We start from the raw sequence: 23,494 nt of genomic DNA, 5'->3' as shown, positions 1-23,494 counted from the left end.
CATTGCCTTTTTTGTTTGCGTTACACTTAGTAATTCGCGTTGCATCGTGCCATCGAGGACGCTCCTCGTGTGAAGATGCGTGGATGGGCTACCTCGAGGCACACGTCGACTCGGCACTCGTGGATTGTGCAGCTTCCCTCGAATTGGTTTTCTATTGGCACGAAACATTAACATTTGGCAGCCGCAAAGTTCGACATTGCATTTCCTGGTCCTCCTTCTTCTCCTCGATAACGAAAACGAACCACAGCGAGCGTTATCTAATCGACGCCTGAACTTTCATGATACCTTTCCCGAGCCCCGAGACAACCAATGATGATGATGGTGCGTCAATGTGGCGGCTACATGCGAGAGGAGGCGTCCAATGGACCATCAGTCGCCACCGCTGAGGTGATGCACCAGAAGAATGATACAATGTTTGATGACCGCTGCTGCCGCGGACACCGAGGATGGTGGGTGCCACTCATAACATGAGCTAATTATGGGTTCGTCTTTCAATAGACACGCTAATTGGGAAATTGCTCTTCATGCTGCTGCAGTTGCTACTGCTGCTGCTGCAGCTGTTCCGGCCACCTCATGCCGGCCTATCGTCTGGTGCCAATTGGTGAGATGTCCAGTCACTACTAGAGCTGTGGCCGTGTCTGGATATTCGATTCGATATACCAAAGCATTCGAACATGTGTGTTGCAATTCCGGGAGTGCAATATTGTAACCGAAATTGGTTTTTCCAACCTTTTTCCAGCAGCAAAAAAGAAGGAAAAAAAAGGAAAAGCATGACGGTATGATTCACACTTGCGGTTGGATTCCATTTGCGAACCATTCACATTGTCATGAGATTCGAAGCGAGCTGGTAATGGCGTTTGTGCGTTGTAAACAACAATCAACATCGTGGCAGATTGGCAAACATGATATCATCTGCTCATCTGCATAGAATCAAATACTCCGGGGAATGAGGAGGGCGGTTGGGGGAGGGGGGCATCTGTCCTGCGGCCACGCCACCCATCAAACAATGGTTCCACTCTGCCAATGGTGATGAGGACCGGCGAAAAACCGATTAATATCGGGATCGGAATCGAAATCGGCAACGATGGCGAAGGTTGCCGGGCGAGCGCATTCTAATCGTTGCACAAAAACCAAACCACAAATCGACCTCCAAACCGGCCACCAATCCGTCGCCCGCTTACCTGGCATGAGTGGCAATTGTTGCAATTCCGCAATACTCATCATATGCGGCACGTATTTGGTTGGTGTTCTGTGCGCTGATGTAAGCTGGAAGATGATGGCGACAGTTGCCTCAGTTTGATGACACAAACGTCCCTCGGCAGAACCCTTTCACGCCAAGCCAAATCGAGCCGCGGGATGAGCCCATTGAGTGCATGACAAATTGTTAAATTTGAATTAATTATTGCTCAGCGGCGCAACGGTGGATGCTGGATGGCAAGCGTAGCAGGCGCGAACGGTGGTAGAACGAATGTGTGCACGATGCCACACGGACGGCCGGTGAAGTTCCTCTTACGTGTTGGCGCAATTGGAACCACGATCGTCGACGGCCACATTGCTTCTCGCGTGCGATCTAAACCTTCTAACCGTGGTGTGCATTCGATGCGTTCATTCGACTTCCCTTCACCACACGCGGGACTCTCTATGGCTCCTCACGTGAAGAGCTCGTGGAACTATCGCTTTCGGTTTCGTCCGCAGACACCAGAGAGCGCGATCTCAATGGGCGGTAAAGAGTGTGTTGTAGTTCGCCGGGCTCGCTTGCCAAGGACCAGTCCAGCATGCGTGATGAGTCAGACGAGAACGTCCCCGTAAACCAGGAACTGGAGCTGAAGTGATGAAGTGATGGATACCAATCGGCAGTCGTCATTCTCATACGAAACGGGACGACAAACCGGGTAGGCCAGGACCGTACCGCACATGCCAGTCATCATGCTGTTCCGAAGCTCCTGCCTTGAACGAAGCAGAAGCGGTGCGCAATCGAGATCAACTCTGGTTGCTCTGTGGTCTCTATGATGATCGATGATGATCGGTCGTGATCGATGTTGGGGTTGCTCCACTGAAACTGAAAGGACTCCGCCACGGGGTCATCCTCATCGCCATACGTTCGTACTATCACCGACAATTGATCTCATTAAACAATGCTTCAAAGTCCGCGCGGTTGCTCGGGGACGGGAGGGGGTTGATCCACTCAACGTCGCTCCAGGTGTTTGACGGTCGCTGCACGACAGCCGCAGCGGTGCCGACCTTGAAATCTGGCGTCGATCTTGGTGGTACCTCTCTCGGGGTGGGGGGGGGGGGGGGGGTAACCCAATGACCACCGCGTTGTTGCGTTGCTCGCCAGACTCCTCCACTCATAAGTGATCGAAGGAGAAGGAGGAGGAGGAGGAGGCGGAGGGCCTCGCCATTCATTATGATCAATTGTGATGAGGCTACGAGTTTTTGCTGCTAATGCTGCTGCTGCTGTTGGTGGTATGTTTTGTCTTAAGGGATGAGTTGGACATTGGTCGGCCAATTTTTCGTTGTTGTTGTTGATGTTGTTTGCCAGCAGGACCGCACTGTTGGACGCCCTCGATGAGGCGTGCTGCTGAGGTCTTCCGATTTCCGATGCCCATTAGTGTCGAATTGTGACCGGAACCGGCGTCCGATCGAAGGGCACTCGGTCGGTTAAGCATCATCAACAATGAATCGATGTTCTTTTTTATGACAGACTATAACTCATATGGCATTATGTATGTATTGCATTTTAGATGTAATACATTCTTCAGGTAAATCGCGCAACTTATGCTCCTCTGGAAATTGATATTCGATAGCATACACTAATAATTACCCCAAGCGAGCGAGAATACTTTTCCTTTTCTGTATGCCATTAACATCGGTTACAACGCGGTGCAGCTACTGTTGCTGTCTGCTGCTACTGTCGTATCGTGTCGGGATGTGATGTTGTTGGCGCCAACGAGGAAGATGAGGCGCGAGCGGCTGCATAGATCATAGCCGTCGAGTGTTATGCACGTGCTGCACCGCGTGCTGGCACTCACCTTCACGCACTCGAGTAACGGTGCGCAAGAGAAAGGATCAAGTGGCGATCGGTTCGTTGCTGAGAGAGTGTGACTGGAGCGACTCCCAGGGGGGAGGTAGATTGTGGGAGCGCATCGCACGATACTCACGACGGATTGCAGCATCGCGGTGGCACCGAAGATGATGAAGAAGATGCGCTCCGCTGCTGCACGGCCTCGCGCTCCCACTGATTGCAGCTGCGATTGCTCACCTCACCGGCCCATCACCAGCATCATGTGAGTCCATATGGCCAGCTGGTCGCTCAGCTCTGGTTCACCCCTCTCCGCTATCGGTGGGGGTGGTTGTGGCTGTCACTTTTCTGCTCCAAGGCACCAACCGATGAAGCGAGATGAGACACGGGAGGGAAGTGGATGGTGCTTGGTACCGATTCGTACCGATGAAGCAGACACTGTTCTCAGCTGTTTGTTATCCCCGAAACAGTACCCTTCGGAGAGCACACGCTGTGTCTATCCCACCACCAGCTAGGCAGCGAGCCAGCCACCGAGCATGATGCTCGGTACGCCATCATCGTCGTCGTTGGCCGAGGAGCGGGGGAAGGCTTTACGTTGAGGTGGCTGAGGTCTCGGGCATCCCATCGGCAACCCATCGGCCGCCATCTCCGGCGGCGAAGACGGCAGCAGCCGCTCGCGACCCAACTGCAATTGGCGACGACGACGACGGCGGCACAACATTCGGGGTCCACCATTTTTTGGTATAAAAGTGAAGCCACGGTTTGATTTGAATATCATTCCGCATCCGTACACCGGACCGGTTCGAGTACGCTTAGCCTTAGCTTTAGATCGGAGTTCGGAAGTCCCCTCACCGGTGGCTGTGTGTTTACGTGTAAGTGTGTGCGCGTGTGTGTCTGTGTACGCGCACCTTATTCGAGTATCCACTTCCGTGAACCGAGGAACTTACTCGGTGAACATCCTGCTCCCCATCGTACTCCTTTTCTTCCTCTTGCTCGTTGAACAAAAAACTCGTTTGTGAGAAGGTCAGTTCTGGCGCAGACGTGCCAGGATTCGGCCAGGATACGGGCGATGATGACTGTGGCTTTCAAGAACGATTGAAACAAGAGGGAACCCCCTCGTGGAATTCGAACAGTTTGAACTCAAGTGTGAATCCCTGGAGTCGCAGCAGTAAGCTGTAACTATGGACAGTATAGCTTTTATCTAGTGGTTATAGTGGCAGTGTTCTGGAGATGTTGCAAAGTTGCGAAGCGAAAGTAGTCTCAATGGAAACCAAAGAATCGTTTAGTGTTTTCTAAGAATATTTGGCATTTGTTTTTTTTTTGTAGTAAACACTTGTTCCTATAATACTCGATACAAGTTTAAAGTAAACTATAAAATTACTTAAGTAATTTCAAACTTATGTATTGAGAGTTTAAAGAAGTTTCAGAGTGGGCTTCAGAAGTTGTGAAGAATTAATTGAAAAGATTCTAACTGACCGTTGATTATATTGTATGTCAGAGAATCCTATGTAAGAACAGAGTAATTTTCCGCACCTTAATGTCAGCAACGACTAATGTAAGGATCTTAATGTCACTCTGCATTGCATAAAGCAATACCACTCAACAACATCTATAGATCAACCTTCTTTTAATGGAACTGATTGAAATGCAAACGATTAATTGCTACAGTATCTTGGATCAAAACGGTTGCATTCTAATGAGCGCTCGCTGTCCGCCCCCTCGATACATATATGTTCATTATGATATGTCAGATGAGGCCGCGATAATCTTCATCTTCTCTCCCCTCGCGGCTACCACTTTATCGACATTTTCGATCACCTGATCGATCTGACCTTCTACACATCTTCACATTGTGATTGTTTGGTGTCCAAAAAGTGGAAACAGAAATACGTTTTCATCCCTTCCTACCGTCTTCTTTGCGCTGAGTAGTAGATCCATTTCCTTTGTGAGCGTCATTCTGCACTCCTGTCGTCTAATCGTAGGTTCCAGCCACAGTACGATGACGTCTGTCATTGTCTTTGATTGCACTTGGTCGGTGGTGCTAGTTGGCTTAATTGGAGCTTAATGCCGTCAACTTGATTAACCTACCGCACCGAGCGAGAGAGAGAGAGAGCGGGGTACCACCGCGGGTAATGAAACCTAACTATGGCACTCATCACCTGGCATCAAGACGACGACGACGACGACGTGGCCGCGATGAACACCGTTGGCCGCTGGCCCTAACGGGTGCATCTTCGACATTAGTGTCGGCCGCCAGCTAGCCAGCTTCCCGAACTCGTCACGCTCACTGGACTCTGCTCTGTGCTGTGCATCGTCACAAGCCCCATACCACCAGTACCACGTGAAGTGAAGAGCGTTTGTCCACCAATGAAGAGATAACTCAATTTGACAGCATAATTGCATTCTTCGCTCGCTCGCTCGCTCCGTTGTCATTGTCGGTTCGAGCAAATCGCGAAACCGAGACCGGAGGTGGCGACGATCGATCTGAAGGGGCATCGAAGCACGAGATCGAACTCGAGCTTGCATAACCCCGGGCCTGGCGTCAATCGTGCGATCGCACGGAGAGCATCGCGCTCTGTGCTCCCTTTGTTGCTGCACACTCTCCTTTAACATTTGCCCCCCGCCGGTACCGAGCGGAAGAAGATGCCACCGACGGGACCGAGTGATCGTCTGCGCGGCCGGCACGAAACGCAACGCACCGGTTATGTAAAGAAAGGCATCGGCCATAAACCACCGCATGCCGCACGCCACAAAACAATCGATCTGATGGACCGGTGCTGGAGTCGGTGCCGGTGCCAGAGCTGTCAATTCCGGGTATTGGATGATCGTAAATATGTGACGTCGCACATAATGGCTACCGGTTTCGATAGCGATCCGCGCACTGCACCGCGATCAACACTCGGGGCTCGGGGGCTCCCGCGACTGACAATGTATCAGAATCGGACGATCGCCGATCGATCGATGTGTAGAGGCCGCCACCACCTGTTCTAACCTCTGAAAACCTCTCGCTTTTCCTGCTTACTACAGATCGTCGAGCGGACAATATGGTGGCGAATAGGAAGCTGACGGCAGCGGCCGTGCTGGCGGTGTGCTGTGCCGTTCTGGTGCCCGTCCGGGCTGCTACGAGTCTTGCCAAGCGTGAGGCACCACTAGTACCACCGTCCGGTAGCTACCTGCCACCGTCTGGTGGTGGTGGTGGTGGTGGCTATCCGGCTGCTCAAACTCCTTCCTCCAGCTACGGTGCTCCGGCTGGTGGTGCTGCTGCTGGAGGCTGGGGTGGCAATGGAAACGGAAACGGTGGTCGCGGAGGTTACCCCAACGGTGGAGGACACTCTGGCTCGGCTCCGTCGCAATCGTACGGTGCTCCATCGGCTCCATCGCAATCCTACGGTGCACCGTCCCAATCTTATGGTGCTCCTTCCGCTCCGTCGCAGTCTTACGGTGCACCGAGCTTCGGTGGCAACGGTGGAGGTGCTAGCCACGGATCGGGTGGCTTCGGAGGACACGGTGGCAATGGAAATGGTAACGGTTACTCGAGCGGACGCCCATCGAGCCAGTACGGACCACCGCAGCAACAGCAACAACCGCAGCAGCAATCTTTCCGCCCACCATCGACCAGCTACGGTGTTCCGGCTGCTCCATCGACGTCGTATGGTGTTCCTTCCAGCAACGCTGGTCGCCCATCGAGCCAGTACGGTGCTCCAGCACCGCAATCGAATGGAAATGGATTCGGTGCCCAGCGTCCATCGTCTAGCTACGGTGCGCCAAGCCGTCCCTCGACCCAGTACGGAGCTCCGTCCAATGGCAACGGTCATGGCAATGGTAACGGCAATGGATACAACCGTGGACCAGCTCGTCAACCATCCTCGCAGTACGGACCTCCGTCCCAGGGACCTCCGTCATCGCAGTATGGACCTCCGTCCCAGGGACCTCCGTCGTCGCAGTATGGACCTCCGTCCCAAGGACCTCCTTCCTCCCAGTACGGACCTCCGTCTCAGGGACCTCCGTCGTCGCAGTACGGACCTCCATCCCAAGGACCTCCTTCCTCCCAGTACGGACCTCCATCCCAAGGACCTCCTTCCTCGCAGTACGGACCTCCGTCCCAGGGACCCCCTTCATCGCAGTACGGTGCTCCAGCTCCCTCTCGTCCATCGACCCAGTACGGTGCTCCGGCTCAGACCCCATCCAGCCAGTATGGACCTCCGCGTCAGTCTTCTCCACAATTCGGTGCACCGGCCCCACGTCCTCCATCGTCCCAGTACGGAGCCCCAGCTCAGACCCCATCCAGCCAGTACGGAGCGCCAGCTCCTTCTCGTCCATCGTCCCAGTACGGAGCCCCAGCTCAGGCCCCCTCGAGCCAGTACGGTGCACCAGCTCAGACCCCATCCAGCCAGTACGGTGCTCCGAGCTTCGGCTCGAACGGTGGCTCTTCGTTCGGTGGCAACGGTGGCACCATAGGAGGTAGCTATCAAACCGCCTCGAGCGGCAACGGCTTCTCGCAGGCTTCGTTCTCGGCCAGCAGCTTCGGCTCGAACGGTCGCTCGTCGCACTCGGCCGGCGGTTACAGCTCCGGTGGTCCATCGCAGGTCCCAGCCACGATTCCACAGCAGTACTCGTCCAACGGAGGAAGCTACAGCTCCGGTGGTCACTCGCAGGTCCCAGCTACGCTGCCGCAGCAGTACTCCTCCAACGGAGGCTACAACTACTAGGTAGACCTAGGATCCCCTTGGACACGACCTGGACAGACTGGACAGAATCGCGACGCTATAACTGGCTCATCGGACCGGAACATGCAGCAAACACGTGCCTTATTTAAGATTTAACTTATAGCGTATCCCACACCCCTTGCAATCCTCCCCTTTGTGTGTTCCCCAGGCGGCCACTGACGTCACTGGGATGAAGGAGAGGAGAGCAGAAGTACCGCGACCCCAATACCTACTGCGCAGATCGAGCGAGGTGTCGTGTTAAATTATTTCATGTGTTCAACCGTTGTCTTCATTGTCTGTTTTTACTAATTGTATAAGTTGAAACACGCTAGTTGAGAATGTGGAGTGAGAGATAGAGGGAGACCGCGCGCGCGAGAGAGAGAGAGAGAGAGAGAGAGAGAGAGAGAGAAAGATGGTGTGCCCATAACAGCAGAAGCAATAGTAGATAGTAGATTTCACGAGAATCACCCAAGATACCATGATCCTCGGCGGAGGACGGTTCGTAGCTCAAGATGGACAAACAGAACACCTTGTCCCCAACAACCCGAGTTGCACGTCCGACAGTTTGTCCAAAATTTTTGTCACGCAAAATTGTGGAACAAGCGCACCGGCAGGCACCACCAAGCTCTCTGACTGACTCTATCCTGACATCGTGACACCGCGGAAACTGCGAAGCGAAGTGACGCGAGGAGAAGCTTTCTTCGCGACGCGAAATGAAACACTTTTTGTCCGTGGCCCTGTGCGGAGCCATCACTCTTTCGAACGGCTGGCAGGCCGAAACCGAGACCGAGAAATAAAGTGTAATCATCGTTTGATTTTTTCCTCACAAAATTACCAACCGGCCTTTGATTGCCTTTCGTGTTGTTTCAGCGATCATCGATCGCTCGGATCGCGTGGCGCCGTGGCCGCTAATAAGCAGTGTCATTCAATTTTAGGAGGTCTAAATTTAATTGCTGCGCATGTTCGCTTGTAACCACAGCCATCTGTTCACCACTGGCCGAACGGTACTCGGTGACGTTACCGATCCCGGTGTGCGAGGGAGATCGATTGCATAATCAGCCGCGCTGGGCAGGAACACTACCGCCGGTCGATCTAATGGTGACCTCTGCATAGGTACTAGCTGTAGCGGGTGTAACCGTCGGCTGCGCAACCTCTTCACCGTGGCGCATTCGGTGAATTATGTAGCGGTGCGGCCATTACGGAAGTGGTATGGTGCACTTTATGGCTTCCCCTTTTTTCTCGCTGGCCATCGCCATCGTGGTCGTCGCCGTTGTCAGAGGCAAAGGTAAACATTAATGGCCGCTGACTTTAACGTCCGCACGACCGTATTGTACACTACGGCGGTGGCTGACGAAGATTGTAGATTGACGCCCGTTGCCACCGTGGCCCCGTTCCGTGTCGTGCTCCGGAAGCGCACTGACGTAACCGGTGTCGTACCGTGCGCCAACGATTCGTGTAATCATTTCCCACCGACCACATTCCACCGCGCGTACCACAGGAAAAGGTCAAAGAAAGTGAACTCCGGTCGGTCGGTGTCGCTTGAAACGCGATGAGATGTTCCATAGGCTAGCGCCGCATTAGGAGGATTCCTCTTAGCTGCTTAGTAGGTAGCGCTGTTGTGAGGTGATCGCGAGAGAGAACATCGCCATCGAGTGTTTATTCAATATTTGGCCTGTCAGAGTCGAATTCGGTTGTTGTCAACCGTAACCGTTTTTGGGGTTTTTAGGAGGTCGTGGGATTTACATCAAAGCCATGTCTAAACCGTGAGCATGCGCGCGACGGATTGTTTGTTATTATCGTGTAATCAGCCTAAATTCAGTGCTGTTCCCGCGCACTGCACACAATGTGAAATGTGCATTAACATTTGCCCTACAGTGGGCTCGGGATCTCATTGAATGGTTCAAAGTGTGCACGGTGTTTCGGGACAAAATTTATGCAAAGAGCAAAGATTGCAAACTCGTCCGCTCTCACTCTGTCGGTACGTCACACGATGCCAAAGATAGTGACCGTGGTAACTGTTGTGGATCGCGATAATACGGTCACGTGGATCCGAACACGCAAACGGTGCATTAAGGAAGGTTTGTCGGCGTGAGAGAACTCCCAAAAAGACACCACCACCACAACCACCTCCACCTCGAAACGGTGCGAATTCATCCCACCGGAAAAGTTATGTGAATGCTGCCACCCAAACCCTCCCTGGTAGCCAGCATGTGCACCGAGCATACGCTAATGAGGACCCAAGTGTTGTGGCATCGCCGATGTGATCATCGCACGCCTTACAGCGTAAGCATCCGCCCGGAGAAAGGCCGCAACACTTCGGTATGATGCATAAAAATAGACCGCGAAACGCGCTCAGCACACAACGCCTTATGCAGCCGACGTGTTCCCAAGCATAGACCCCCAACCAACCGGAGGCTGAGTGATTGAATGAATGAACCGTCGGCACCAACAGCATCTCCCACATGAATGGCAACCTCACTGCTCGCGGTCGATTACGCGGTTCATCTCGGCCAGCCCCTCTTCGCCACCGCTGGCCATGGTGGGTGGAGAAGAGTGTGTGCGTCGTGGCTCCAACCATTTGCAAATTGCCTTGAACTCACCAGCCACCCCCCCGCCGAACCATTTCACGCCGGGGGCACACTCGAAATAAACGTCGTGTGGAGCATCTTTCGAAAGCTCAATCGGCCGTTAGTGAGGAGTGAGGTATTTAAGAGCAGAAGAGGGAGGGTGGATCTTTGAGAGTGTGACATGAAGAAAAAAAGGGAACGGATTGCGTCCCCGTAAAGTGAACGGGTTAAGTACGCCTTTGACCGTGAACTAGTGCTGTAAGAGCAAATTGGTGCTACGCACGACGCTCAAAAGCCGCTTTCCGTTCGACGACGGTTACATAGCCTTCCTTTGGGGGGGGGGGGGGGGGGGGGGGGTTTGGTATGTTTACCGCATGCTAAATGACAGCCTTCGTCAATTGGCGAGGCACTGTGCGTGATCTGCCTCAGTTCGTAAATAGCTTCACCGAGGATAAGCGGTTTGTTTCTATTTCTGGGATTGAAAGCGGTGCTCATTAAAACGTGCAACGGGAAAGGTCCAAAGGTAATTCCTATATCAGTTGACAAGGAGATGCTCTTTTGAATATATTGTAGCAATTTACTTACTTATCCGGTTCTGCAACCGACAACGGGTTCGTGTCTTCCAGGCATTCAACTCTTTCGAATTCAGCTTTGACACCTTTGATAGAAGATCTAAGAAGACTTTAGGCGCTAGTTCATCGTCTGCCATTCTCATAACTGTTCTGCGTAACCGAATGGCACTCAAAACATAGGAGATTTCTTCAACGCTTTACACGTAGGTATATCGAATCATTCCCCGTTACTTCTCTAAACTTGTACTTTGAAGCATCGTTCTTCTGACTTATCTGACCCACTAATCTGAGGAATTTCCGTTTTTGTTTGCGACAAATTTAACACTCTCGACGATAAAACCACGATGTGTACCGAAATATGCTGGTTTACTAAATGTTTGTAGAGCGAAGTTTTCCAAAGGTTACTTTAATTTGATTGGTAAAATTTGAAAAGAAAATCATCCAAGGCTGCTCACCCAAGCAGGCTGCCTCAGATGAATTTGGCGGTTAATGACGCCAACTACATGTTTTCTCAAAGTAGCATAAATCATCAAACAGAATCAGTAGATTCAGTTAAACTTTCCAACACATTTATTTGCACCATTTTTGATGTTGTTTTTTTTACAATCTGCTTATCATTCGCAACTAATCGCCCCCCAGGCTACCGCTCTTCGGCGTTGCCGACTTTACTGATCTATTTTACAAGCCTTTCATCATTCGATCTCTCCCACACTTTTCCACTTTCCCTCTATATGTATATATTTATAAGTATATATATATATATGTGTATATATTTATACTTTACTTAACCACTAAAAATACATGTACATCTATTGGTTTGGTTGTGGATAGGGTTGTAGCAACCCTGCTGCGTACCTTGCTCTTTCTCTTGATGTCTCTCTCGTCAACAGCACACTGTGCTCACTGCGTCCCCTGTTCGCCTTCACTGCTCTCCCCCTTGCTGCTGGCTTGAACGGGAACGGGTCAGGACAATGATAGCCAATAGGTGTTTCGTGTGCTGAACGAGAACCCGCCATGATATGTGTAATCGTACGCCTACGTAATGGTTTGCTTGTTTTCGCGGAAAGTTAAAAATAACTCTTTGAGAAACGGCGCTAAAGCTCCATAGAGCAGCATTTGGGATGCGTGTGGGAGTTTGATTCTAAATTGGTTGTTGCTACCATTGGGCAGTACGGAACGAAAGTGCACTATGGTCTGTTTGTGTTTGTTCAAAAAGCGGTGTGTTTGTTGTGTGGCGTCGCTGAAGAAATGCACTGAATTTCCTACTAGGTGGCTAGCAAGCACATCGTTTGAAACGGTCCTCTAGAACATGGTATCCAGCACCAGTCCTAGAGGGATGGTGAGAGTGTTAGTTAGTGTTTACTTTCAGTAGCTGTACCACACAATAGCTGGAGGCCACCCATGGCTACCATGCGCCTTACTTTGTTAAATGTCTCCTGTAGTGCTAATGATATGTATGGAGTATTTCATTAGATTTCAGACGAAATGTACGATTAACAACAAATGCTTGACATGTTTTTTGTTCGATCTCATCCCATCGTAAATTCTCCTCCCGTCCCTCCTTTTCCCATTTCCTTTTCCTCCTGCTGCTTCCTCGTTACTTTCAATTGCTTGATTCAGCCACGTTAGTTCAAGGGTTTTTCGTTTTTAAATCCATTCAGATCAACAACTACAGTAAGAGATTAGCAACTAATGACTCTCGATCAACATTCGATCAGCGTGCGATCGGTCTGTTAGGCTCGGATCAACCAACAATTGCACAGCGATGCATCGGGCGCTACTGCACTAGCAGCAAACCGAACGCGTTAAAAATAGCACAGCTAAGAATGGCTAATCATTTGTTTTTGTTTTAAAATACTGGGTTTACCATGTGTATAGTATTTCTTTTGGTTTAACAGTTTAACAGTTTCAAGATTGAGTAGTTTACGTTTTAATCAAATGCACGTTTCAAGATAAAGCTTACAGGACACATCAACATCAACAGTTCTGATCGGAAAACGAAACTAAACAGCAGTCAGAAGCCGCTCTGTTTAAGCAGAATGATCTGCTTTCCTTCGATGGATCCTGTACTCACCGCTCCACGCTAACCATAATTAATTGGTTGTCTGTTTTTCTAATTTTGTTTCTCGTGCACCTTTGCCGTGCCAGAAATTGATTTTAGGAAAGGATACATCGACCAGATATTGGAACCATACAACCTCGAAGCACAACGTACGTCAGCCACAGCTTGGAAGTGTCCGCTTGTCAGGCAGACTCAATGTATATATTCCCTATAAAATGGCCACTTTTGGGCGAATTTTGTCGGGAGACGGGAGAGGCACATTGATAGAACAGGGGTTCGTGTGTGGATGCGACTAGTCGTTGAGGTGTGCACTGCTTCGGCTCTCCTAGTGTATCGTATCTCACCTTTTCCGCAAAACGAAGATCGTTCTGCCGCGAAGGATTGAGATTGATCTGATGTTCTTCTCATAATTTTACCTTCTGCTTAGCAGCGTCCTTACTAACTGCATTGGAATGAAACATGTTTTGCGGTTGATGAGGAGAACCCGGCTGCCCTGGAAGGTTATGATCGATGGATACAACGAAGAGCGATATGTTTGATTTTCGAGACGAGATCATCATTCTCGGCCACTTCATGGGTTGTTCACAGTGAGTTGATCTAGACTAGTTAAAGTGACAAATTCGATCCAAATTCACACTCGACTAGCAGCGGCTCTGTGTGGAGTATGATTAAGATACTAACTCAATTGAAGGGGAGTTTATGTACCTTTTACAGACCTTTTTCCGTTTTGCTATTTTCAGATGATTCGCTAACGGTGTGCTGTATCTTCGTTTTGCTAGAACGCACCGATTCGACTTGATCTGTCTTTAATTTTTCGTGTTCTTCCGTTCTTTTTCCCAGTTTGTGTATATTTATATGTATATATCTTCCTAGTGTCTGTGGTTTATTCTCTTAACTCCCCTTGAACTCATAATGGTTTCCATTCATTACTATATATGTATATTATGATATGTATCGGGCTAAATTATCAGTTCTATAGGTTTCATTACTTCAACATTGCTCCGTCCATTCTCAAACCATACCATGCCTCTAATCCTCTTCCGTAGCTTTAATAATTATACGTTCTCTCTCTTTTTTCTTACTCTTTCTTTATCTCTTGTTACCATGAACGTATATAAAATTAGATCAACATTCATCTGTGATTTTAAACTAAAGTTTACTATACTGCAACAGATAATAACAGAGTTATAGGATCTGAGTGAAACAAATGAGCATAAATCTTTGTACTAGCATTAGCAGAACAATGGCTTTAAACTCACTTGACGCACTGATAACTTCTCGTCAACTTGGCAGGAGCTGTCTGACTGTTGTGTCTGCTGCAGGAGCTGTTCTTCGGGCAGTTCGAGCGCATTAGCCTTCGCCCTTCAGCTCAATCCTTTCTATGGATTTAAAAAAAATCACTTTATGTAACTTTAAAGCTTTTCCCAGTTTGGTTGATCCTAATCCGAAGCACCTGATCACAAAGCGTAACAATCCACACAGAAACATCTATGTAATTTTGAATTATAAGATGAGTGGTCAGATACAGTTCAAGAAAAAGTCGCTGTCCTAGGCTGGGTTGTAGAAGGAGAAGTTAAAGCTTCCAGAACACACCAGCACACCATCCTTCAATCACATTCTTCCTTCATCGAGATAATCAGATTTGTACGTTCCTAGCTAGCTGTCGTAGAACGGAGGAATCAAAGCTGTAAATATCAAACGAAACGGAATTCTTGCATTGAAGATCCAACATTTTGCTTCTTTTTTCCCTCACTCCCTCTCTCTCTCTCTCTCGCTCTCTCTCTCTCTTTGCTCGTATCGCGACGTAACAGTTCATCGGAGTAAACGTCTCAATTACATCTTTTCCTTGCAGGATCTGCTCGATGTTCACGAACTAACGCACCACGGACTGCAACGCAACCAACTAACGAGTATGTAGGTAGTTCCTAGGTATCCTAATAATTATTTTTTCCTCTTGTTCATCCCAGCGTAATTGATATGTATCGATTTCATGCACGTTCCTAGAAGGTCCCATTTTGGGTGGGTGTCCCTTCGAGTTGGTTTGTTTTGATATGTATCCGTTGCTTTTTTGTTGTGTGTGCTGGATGCCTCTCCAGTTTTGAGTACTTTTTGGTTTGTTCTGTTTGACTATTTTTGTATTCTTTTTTTTCTTCTTTAAGCACTAGCTGCCTCTCTAGTAGCCTTACCAACACCTGCTGGTGTTGTTAGAAACGCTACAGTAATCATAATTATTAATACTAACTTTGCTCATATTTCTTTGATATGTATTGGGTTTCTCGCATGATAATTCGTCACATTTCATCACGCTCCGGTCCTCGAAACCGGGGCCTCGGCGGTCAAATACTGCGTCTAATAAGTTGATTCGCTTCCATCACTTGGAACGCTTTTTGGGCGATGTCTCACAGAACGTTTGCTCAGTGCTGTCTCCGCACGCCAGCTCCGCTACTTTCGTTTCAAAACGCTGTATGACCCTGGGCCGTTACAGAGCTCGGTACGACATTCCCCTGGGACCCAACACTTCCACCACCACCGCCACCGCCCGCGGTTTGCATCAGTCGCTGGGCTTCCGCCACGGGAAGATCATCGTCGGGTTCAAGGGCTGGATTTATCCGTCCATTTCGCTCGTCCTTACCGACCATCGTGGCCGCACCGTACATACGCGACATGCCACCGGCCATCACCGAGAGCTGCGGAAAGAAGGGGGACAGTGGTTTGGGATTTGTTCTGCAGCGGAAAGCAAGCAATGTACCTGTTCACCCGAATCCGACGGTTCACCGACGCGGTGCAGCTCCTCGGGAATGTTGACAACACAGCGGAAGTAATCATAGTGCGGTGCTAGTCGACCCGTTTCAAAGACCCATCTATGCGACGAAAGAATGTTTGAGAAAGAAAGTGGAAAGATAGAAGGATTAGCGTTAGTGGTTGGTAGAACATATCGTGGCTACTCGTGCTACTCACTTCGTCCACCAGGACACACCGACCAGCGTCACTAAGCTCATGATCATGGCCATGGTACGGAAGGGGAACATCTGGGTCGCTGTCTCCTCGACGTAGCCCGGGTAGTGGATGAGCGCCGGAAGGCCAAGCATCGCCTCTCCACCGGACAGGCGCACCATGAACGCAATAATGTATGCCGCGAGACTTCCGTAGGTGTTGCAGTGGTGCTTGAAATGGACCACCATCAGAAGCTTTGGAAAAGGATGCATAAAAAAGGTTTTTGGAAGAATTGTTAGTGAAGGGAATGTACACCCTGGGTGTTTGGGTTTCGATTAACGAAGGGCGTTTTGTACAATCCTTTAAACGCTTTCTTACATGATGCAACGAGATAAAACTGATCTCTTTTGAACTATGTTTCGAACACTGCTACAATCATCATTATGTTTTATAAACAAAGCTCAGTTCCTTATCTATTGTAAAGTACGTTAAATTCCTTCAAGGAACAATTTGTTTCTAACCTACATTTTATACAAAATGGTAATTAATCTACGCTAGCTTTTCTTTAGTGTTTGTATTGCAGTTCGATTCTCCTTCTATGTATCGCCATTGAATTAACATCCAATTGAATTACAAAGAGCACAATCGTTCTCGAAAATCTAGACAAATCACGTGGAACCGAAAATCTGCGCTGGAAATGAAATTAATGTTGACCACCTGCCCGGCCGCCCACCGGTATCAGACAGTGCCGCTCGACTATATGCTATACATCCTCGCACGAACCGCACGAACGTAAACGAAAAGAATAAAAAAGGATTCAAACCAACCTGCAACCCGAATTTTCGCCCTGATTATATGCCATTTTTATGGCCGGTATCCACTTACCTGAGGGAACAGAATACAGTACACCAAATCGGAGCACATCGACCTGCGAATAGACGGTGGTTGCGGTGGTAGCGAGGACGCAGTGAGCACCAGCAGAAATGGAATGGAAAGAAGAAAATGTTTTGATAAATGGTCACCAGTCACTCTGCCCCCATTATGCTCCCCTTTCTTGCTCGCACACTCTCTCAAACACGGGTACTCTGGTTTCATCGAAGCAGAAGCTCGTCAGAAAATCGATCCTTCTGTCCATTAGCATTTTACTGCACGACCGACCGAGCTTTCCTCCAACTCGCTCCAATGTTGATGGAAGATGGTACAAAAAGCGTTTACCGGGCTCGGTCAATCGCGGTCACCATTAGGGATGCCGCTTCTTCATCGTTCGCCAAAGACTCCGGGGTGCACGTGAGGCTCGTGTGTCACTTATGGACGGCACACAGAAGGGACGGCTGGCTGGATTGCAGCTGTACATTTGAAGTTATGGAACGGCCACTTGTCCATAATTTCTCATTTCCAAGGGCGCCCATTTCGCCCCAAAAATGGCACCAGTCAAGTCTCAACTTACCACAGACCGTAGATGGAGGGAATGGTGAGCGCCATGATGGTCGAGAGGATGCCGACGACCAGAATCGAGACACGCATGACCCAGATAATTTCCATCTCGGACGCACGCTGACGGAAGATGAGCCGATAGACGTTACGGGCGAACATCGAGGAAGCGGACAGCACGGACGAGTCGGCCGATGACATAACGGCGGCCGAAACGGCCCCCAGACCGAAGAACGACACAAAGTCCGGCGTCAGATACTGGAGCACCATCGGGAGTATCATGCTCGTCTCCTGCGCCGTCAGTGGCCACGGTCCCTTGTAGTCAGTTTCGTTCCACGCTGCCAATGAGAGGGATCGACAAGAACAGGGGCGATCATGAACGGGGTGATCGAAGGGAGGACCTCAAATCGATCAAGAACCGGACTTACGTGTTGCCTTGGCGATGGCACCGATCAGCACCGGAGGAATGGCCATCAGGATGCAGCCGAATGCGGCCACGTACGACAGGACCTGGGCACGGCCAGCAGTCTTGCTGGACAGCACACGTTGGAAATATACCTAAACGGCAAGATAGAAAGACGAGTTCACCAGTTGATCACTTGCTTTGACTTCCTCAGGCGCTACGACGCTACTTACCTGCCACGGAATACCACCGAAGATAAGAAGGAGACCATAATCGAGATAGAACCAGTGATAACCTTCACCGATCTCCCCGATCCAGTCGACATCCATCGACGACAGGCTCTTGACGTGATCGTTGGTCCACGCAAACGGAATGCACATCCACAGACCGATAAAGATGCAGAACAGCTGGATCACGTCCGTGTAGGCGACCGAGTACAGGCCACCGAACAGCGTGTAGAAAACGGCGATACACGCCGACAGGATGACGGAGGTCTCCTGCTCCATGTCGATGATGACCGACAGGGTGGCACCGAGGGCCGCCAGAATACCGGCCGCCCAAAACACCTCACCGCAAAGGGCCGGCAGAAACAGCAGGCCACCCATCCGCTCACCGAAACTGTCCTGCAACGGATCCAGCATCGTAATGTATCCCTGTTTCCGCATCGGATTCGCGAAGAAGATGCCACCTAGCGAGGATTAAGAGGGAGTAAGATGTCGTTTGATGACACACCGCTTACCACGTCGGGGGTGGGAAAACGCCAAAAACCTACCGAACACGAGACTGAGTGCGTAACCGAACGGTGCCTGACACCAGACCAATCCGGACGTGTAAATCGCTTCGGCCGTTCCGTTGATGTAACCACCACCGACCCAGGTCGCTGTGAGAAGGACGAGAGAAGCGCCAGAAGTTAGGCGACTGTTGAGGCAAAAATTACCGATCGCATGACCGCCGGATTACTGTGTTCGCACATACTGACAGACAGGTGATGGGCGGTGGGCTAGGTACTAATTAGTAGCTTTGTTTGAGTTCAATTACACCTCGCATGGGGACTCATCAATCTGTTCGTAATTGAATAAACCCGACTTTACACCTTCTGTTATTGGAAGGGTCTTGTTGTGACCGATATTGTGCGGATGTGTGTTAACCAGTAGTATTCGTTATATTCTTTAATAAAAGGATGAATTTTATATTTAGAAAAGTGTTCAAATACTCAATTTTGAACACACTACTTCCTCTATGTTGGTTTTAAGCATTAATATTTCCAAAGAACATAAATTCAAAAAAGAAAAAGAATAGTGTAAATGATGATAAATACATCAGCATTAAACGATGTAATCAAAAGAATATGTAAACAAATTAAACATAGAACTCAAAAGATGCGGAGTGAGTAAATAGTTGATTAAAGAACACTTTCCAATGAAATGGTAAAAAACCGATGAAAAATATATACATAAAGCTGCATTCCGATAATTAAAATGTGTAGATACAAAAGAAACCTCAAGTTCAACATAAACCGAAATCAAAAATAAACTCGGTGCGATTTGTTGCGAAAATACAAAGAGCGTTCAAGCTACTAACTAAAAGGTAAAGGTAAATTATGCGCAATCAGAGTTGATTGATTGAAATGTGTTTGATACCATGGTCCCTTTTCCATTTGCAGAATACATCAACCTCAGGATAATGCTTCCTGTCACACTGCTCAATGACCTTGAACCTGCTGTAAACATCACTCTCTCTTTCTCTCTTTTGTGTAACTGGCATCGATCCGATGTAATACACCTACGCCCTCCGGAATCACTCTCTCGGCCACTGCCACTGCCACCATGCTCCGAAGTGATTTATGGAGTGCGAATTCACGAAAAATCCAATGAACACCTCGACCTAACCAATTGGTCTTGTATCGTGGCAAGAACTATACGACAAACGAAGATGGCAAAGAAAACCGGGGGAAAAGATATCAAACATAACGGCTACCTACCGGTCATGGTGAATATGCCCACGAACAGACCAATCGAACGGCCGGCAAGCATCACTTCCTCCTCCGAATCATTTCCGGCTTCCTTTTTCCGACCTGCCCATATGCCGACCGCAAGGATCAAAATGTAGAACAGCACAATGCTGACAACGCCGGCAATATTAATCATCTTGACGCTCTTCTAGTGGCCGGTGCTGTGTGGATGTGTGTAACTACGGGTTCCCAAGGGTGGGTTGCTGCTGGACTTCTTTTTATAGTCGCTCAGATGCCCGATTACCAGATCGTTCGTTCGTTCGTTACTGTCCGTTTATCAACTTAATCGCACACACGCGCTTCAAGCAGCTCTTTGGACAGGGTCCAAGAAGCTTGTCAGATTGCTGGACCGACCGAAAGCATGTGGGCGTCGTAGAACGTCGTACGACACGGAATGGATGAGAGGCGTCCTTGGGGTGCTTGTGCGAGGCTCTATTCTTGGAGAGGATGTCTTATTTTCAAAGGACGATCCGCTGCAGGACGCTTTCTTATCAGTTCTCTTCTCGGTATTGTATCGATGGTGGGTTCGTTGAGTTGAGTAAAATTGGTTGAGCACGAGCTAGACGGTTCTGGAAGTATACGATAAATCGATACCTTAGTTAATATAGCGAAACATTTCTTCTTTATGGATGAGTATAGGGATACAGATTAGCATTCTGCAGAAGAACACAATTCACAATTGTTATTTTTGGTGTGATCAACGCTTCCAGTATAATTTTTCAATGTCAAACCATAATCCAGAAGATCGATAATTAAATCAAGCGAATGCCCACGGCGCCCAGATCATCTCTCATTTATGGCGTGTAATTGAAAACCAGTTTTACGCTCCGCAGTGCATGATTTTCCCCGCATCAGTTCACCGTACCATCACCCAACGCCACTGCCTTTGCTTGCCACTTTCCTTTCCCACAATGTACAAACGCATAAAAGTACGAACCAATCGTTGCTGCCATCAATCAATATTCGTTAAATATTCAATATCTTCGTTTTCACCGTAGTAAGCGAGACCGTTGATCCGAGGAACCTGAAGCATGCACTGCCCCTGAGGTGGTAGGACGGCCGGCCAACGCGGGTTTGGGATTTTCTTTGCAAATATCCAAGCACCCATTGCTACATATCAGGCGGGTAACTCACAGCTACTAAGCACGTTATCCGTCTAATAGGGCGATTAGGCAAAATTTGAACATCGTCGTGACTCTCATTTTCGCATTACTTTTGCTCAACGTTAATCGTTTAAACAGAATGTTTCAAACGATCGGAACTTAGTTAATTAAATTTTCTATGCGGATTTCATTAGGAGCATCTTTAAAGCGTCGAGCCCTCATTATTCGGTGGCAAGGAACGCTCTTTAGGCAGAGCAGTGTTGCATCACACGGTTCCATCGGCGGCTTACGGATGGGTCCAGATTTTATTGATTTTGTACTTGCGTTGGTGTGTGCCCGCGTACGTCATCGTGTTCTGGAGTGTGAGCTGCCGAAAAATCCGTTTCCAAGCGCTTCTTTAGCCCATAGCATGCTATGGTGTGCGCCGTGTGGTTATATGGTTCATGTTTTGTGGCCACAAGACGACATATTTATGCGTTAAAAGTTGATTTATGGCACTCTTGCAACAGTTGCGTTGTGCTTCACTCTTGACTGAAACACAAAGCATATTGCCACAAGAATATCAACTTTTAGTAAAAAAAATATTAACGGTTAGCTCTTGGATAAAATTCATTCGCATTCTACAACCGCACCGGAATTGCAATGTACTTCTCCGGGGAAGCTATTACGCTCAAACAGCTATCAACATATCCAGTGCGGTGCAATTGAATCGTACAGGTTTATTGAAAGCGCGCCAAACTCACTCAATTGTCCGAACACCATGGACCGATCAAGTGCAATCAAATTACCGGGTTTGACCGTTTGCCAAGTCATTGAACCATTGAATCTATATTTAAAATATCCATTTCGTATCCTTCGATGTCATGGAACTACAAGCTTTAGGAGATACGTTCCACAAAACACATCAAAAGCACATTGTTAACATGCGAAGAGAATAAGCAAATACACAGTTCTGGAAAGTCAGCATAATAAGATGCACAAACAATGCCACTTATAAACAGAAAGCCTCCCGCACAACGTTTCGCTATCTATTGATCCCCGAAACAGGAGATGTGAGATTTGAAATTCAAATCAACCAATCTTATTAGACAACCTAATGAGCGACGCGATATGACACTCCACCAGCACTCCGTCGTTGTGTGTCGTTTAGCGCGGAAAAAGGCGAACCACAAGCCAAACTGGTACGTGAATAAAACATAACATTTCGCTTCCTCCTAGGCGTGAATAGCAGCAATTTAGTCATCAACGCCCGTAGGCCAACGGGCGACACCATCGCCCGTGCTGCCTGAACACTGGAGCTGGAGCGCATTTTAGAAAACCAAAAAAAAAAGCAACAGCATAAGCTGTGCCAAGGTGGTTGTTCTTACACTCATGTGCCACCGATGGCCATTGTCCGAAGCGTGCCAACAGTTGCAGCGCAATAGAAACCCTCATGAGATTCGAGGCTTCGAAACCGGTCCCGGAGTGTGAACGACCCAACGTGAGCGGTGCTCGACTAATCTTTTCTGGTAATCACTTACCCTGGGGCTAGGGCCCGTGCGAGAGACGTGCGGTTGAGCACGAAGGACATAAATGATTGATTTAATCGTATATGAAGCTATCAAACCCATCTATCGAAGCGAAACTGTGGACTCTGGGGGCAGCAGCAGCAGCAAAAGGCGGTGTCTGTCATCCATGATGGGACCCCTAAGTTTCGATTACTTATTACAGCAATCGGAATACTTTATTCGCCAACCCGTTGTTTGCTGGTTGATCATGAATTAACCATTAGCCAGTTGATTAGCACACGGCTAATCAATTTATTTAAAGCGCATCAATCAAGCACCATTCATTCACACGCAATAGGTTCACCAATGATACGTTTCAATTTTCTCCCTTCAAGCAACGCAACGATTGCTGACACCCAACCACGGATCTCTCGTCGATTCTACAAAACACTGGCGTCTCCATCGGCGCACCGGCGGCACAACGTTGTCGATGCCGTGATTTCGAGAGGGTTACGCTGTTAGCGAGCGATTGAATTAACCAAAGGAAACGAAAGCTAATCGATTTATAACGGCCCGGAACGGTCAGACCGGGTCCGAAAAACCACGAAAAAAAGGATGGTCCAGCGTAGCGAATCGCGCAACGCGTGTGCCGGTCGCGGGTGGCCGATGTGGCTCTATTTACTTCATTATACCTCGCTTACGCGTCGAGCCGCCGCGAATGGTCAGCCAATAATTAGATTTTATGAGCCACTATTTATAGGTCCGGACCATCCAATGGGTGCGTTTTCTGGGGTAGAACGCCAGCGTCCTAGAAACCGCGCGCTGGTGACACCCGCGGTTTGTCGATACAAACAACAACACACGATATTTGGAATTTCTGTTCGGTTCTCGGAGGTGAAAGGAAGAGAGGCGAGAGTGAGTGAGTGAGTGCGAGAGAGAGAAAGGTTCCAGTGGACGTGAATGGGCGAAGAGAATGCCAGAAAGAGCTGACGGTAGTAGCAGTCCTCCCGAAACACTAAAAGCTCGGAGTGGATTGATGGAGTTGATCGTACATCGCGCGTCTAAGACCGGCCATTGGTGTGCGTACAGACGTTTTGCTAGAGTATCGGTCTCCATGTTGGGGCGATGAGAGCAGCCAGTACGCGGTGAGGACGGTCAGTAAAAAAGCTCGCGAGGAATCCAGCACACATACCAAT

The 23,494-nt window shown here is 48.9% G+C and overlaps 2 protein-coding genes across 2 annotated transcripts in view; one reads left to right on the top strand and one right to left on the bottom strand.

Moving 5' to 3' along the window:
* Positions 1-3,810: 3,810 nt before the first annotated feature.
* LOC126572154 (pro-resilin) lies at positions 3,811-8,553 on the top strand. Its single transcript, XM_050231233.1, has 2 exons — positions 3,811-3,894; positions 6,050-8,553. Exon 2 carries the CDS (start codon positions 6,067-6,069, stop codon positions 7,729-7,731), a length of 1,665 nt encoding a protein of 554 aa, XP_050087190.1. The 5' UTR covers positions 3,811-3,894; positions 6,050-6,066; the 3' UTR covers positions 7,732-8,553.
* A 2,885-nt stretch (positions 8,554-11,438) lies between these two features.
* The window catches only part of LOC126572153 (high-affinity choline transporter 1), a 14,236-nt gene continuing 2,180 nt past the window's right edge, over positions 11,439-23,494 (bottom strand). The window contains exons 2-10 of the mRNA XM_050231232.1: positions 19,679-20,277; positions 18,470-18,577; positions 17,931-18,385; positions 17,723-17,852; positions 17,311-17,632; positions 16,749-16,791; positions 15,888-16,117; positions 15,679-15,790; positions 11,439-15,616 (exon numbers count right to left, since the gene is read on the bottom strand). Coding sequence (XP_050087189.1) covers positions 15,383-15,616; positions 15,679-15,790; positions 15,888-16,117; positions 16,749-16,791; positions 17,311-17,632; positions 17,723-17,852; positions 17,931-18,385; positions 18,470-18,577; positions 19,679-19,844 — 1,800 coding nt within the window. The 5' untranslated portion in view covers positions 19,845-20,277 and the 3' untranslated portion in view covers positions 11,439-15,382. The remainder of the gene's footprint in view (positions 15,617-15,678; positions 15,791-15,887; positions 16,118-16,748; positions 16,792-17,310; positions 17,633-17,722; positions 17,853-17,930; positions 18,386-18,469; positions 18,578-19,678; positions 20,278-23,494) is intronic.

Source organism: Anopheles aquasalis, chromosome 2, assembly GCF_943734665.1.
Source record: "Anopheles aquasalis chromosome 2, idAnoAquaMG_Q_19, whole genome shotgun sequence".
Taxonomy (NCBI): Eukaryota; Metazoa; Arthropoda; class Insecta; order Diptera; family Culicidae; genus Anopheles; species Anopheles aquasalis.
The sequence above is the reverse complement of the archived record's forward strand: the minus strand, read 5'-3'. Positions and strand labels throughout refer to the sequence as shown.